Source organism: Vicia villosa, unplaced genomic scaffold (assembly GCF_029867415.1).
Source record: "Vicia villosa cultivar HV-30 ecotype Madison, WI unplaced genomic scaffold, Vvil1.0 ctg.000547F_1_1, whole genome shotgun sequence".
NCBI classification, from domain to species: domain Eukaryota; kingdom Viridiplantae; phylum Streptophyta; class Magnoliopsida; order Fabales; family Fabaceae; genus Vicia; species Vicia villosa.
Window position 1 is genome coordinate 78143 of NW_026705251.1, and position 1791 is coordinate 79933.

At 39.6% G+C, this 1791-nt stretch overlaps 1 protein-coding gene across 1 annotated transcript; it reads left to right on the forward strand.

Annotated features, from left to right (window-relative positions):
* Positions 1-248: 248 nt before the first annotated feature.
* Positions 249-1395, forward strand: LOC131629291 (uncharacterized mitochondrial protein AtMg00810-like). The gene is made up of 3 exons (XM_058900082.1): positions 249-405; positions 455-573; positions 670-1395. The coding sequence occupies exons 1-3, from the start codon at positions 249-251 to the stop codon at positions 1393-1395; spliced, it is 1002 nt and encodes a 333-aa protein (XP_058756065.1).
* The last annotated feature ends 396 nt before the right edge of the window (positions 1396-1791 follow it).

Sequence of the window (1791 nt, forward strand, 5' to 3'; positions counted from 1 at the left end):
TCCCTACTAGACAATCAACCCGTGTTGTCCATCCTTCTAGCTACCTTGCAGATTATCATTGTTATCACACTTCAAACCAGTTTTCTACCTTAACACCTCCATATCAATCCACACCTTACCCCTTATCCTCTATCATCTCTTATGAAAAGTGTTCACCACATTATAGAAAATTCTGTTGCTCTATTTCTTCTGTGTCTATACCTTCCACTTACAAACAAGCTATTAAGCATGACTGTTAGATCAAGGCCATGGAGGTGGAGCTTAAAGCTCTTGAGGAGAACCAAACATGGACTGTGGTGGATCTGCCTATTGGTAAGGTTCCAATTGGATGTCGTTGGGTTTATAAGATCAAGCACAAAGCAGATGGGTCAATTGAACGACACAAAGCCATATTAGTGGCCAAGGGTTACACACAAATGGAGGGAATCGATTATTTTGATCCTTTCTCTTGCAGCTATTAAGGGTTGGTATTTAGAACAGTTGGATTTCAATAATGCGTTTCTACATGGGGATTTATCTGAAGAAGTTTATATGACCTTGCCTCCTGGATTATCTGGCTTTCCTCCTTCTAAAGTCTGCAGGTTACAAAAATCATTGTATGGTTTAAAACAGGCCAGCAGATGATGGTACTCCAAATTGTCTGCCTTTCTCATTTCTCTTGGTTATCAGCAATCAAAGGCAGACTACTCACTATATGTCAAACATGCTGATTCTCATTTTACTGCCCTTTTGGTCTATGTTGATGATGTTGTTTTGGCAGGAAACTCCTTGGCAGAAATCAGACATGTGAAACACTTGCTAGATAAACAGTTCAGAATCAAGGACCTGGGTACCTTAAGATACTTTTTAGGGCTTGAGATTGCAAGATCCACAATAGGTATTCTACTAAACCAAAGAAAATACACCCTTGAATTGCTGCAGGATGCTGGTGTATTAGCTGCTAAGCCATCTTCTGTCCCATTTGATCCCAACACCAAACTGTCCCTACATGATGGTGATTTATTGGATGATCCTTCCTCTTACAGAAGACTCATTGGCAGGCTCATTTACTTAACCAATACAAGACCTGACATTTCTTTTGCTATTCAGAATCTCAGTCAGTTTATGTCACAACCTAGAGTTCCTCATATCCAAGCTGCCACTCGGGTTTTAAGGTACCTCAAAGCAGTTCCAGCCACATGCATCTTCTACTCTTCCTCAAGTGCCCTGAAATTAGTAGGTTTTGCTGACTCCGATTGGGCACGATGCCCAGATACCAGGAAGTCTATCACAGGCTATTGTGTCATGCTAGGTTCTTCCTTGTTGTGTTGGAAATCCAAGAAGCAACATACTGCTGCCAGGTCCTCCACTGAGGCTGAATACAGGGCTCTTGCCTCTATCACTTGTGAAGTTTAGTGGTTAACATATCTCTTTAAAGACCTCCTTGTGGATTTTACTCAGCCAACTTCCATTTTTTGTGACAGTAAATCTGCCATCTACTTAGCCCATAATCCCACATTTCATGAGAGGAGCAAACACATTTGTTATACCCCAAAATTTGCCCGCATCTTTTTTCAAAAAGTAGTCAACAGACTTCTGTCTAAAAATTGAGAGTTTCATATAATCTTGGATTTTATTTCATAAATATCCTGATTTTATGAATACTCGGTTTTTAGAATTTTTCTTATACGGTATTTTGGCTCACTGTTGAATTTATTCTTACGCAAACGCCAATTACTGTTTATCATTTCACACACGCTGTTTATTTGAGATTTATTTGCAGATAAATAGTACTGACGCAATTGGTACAGA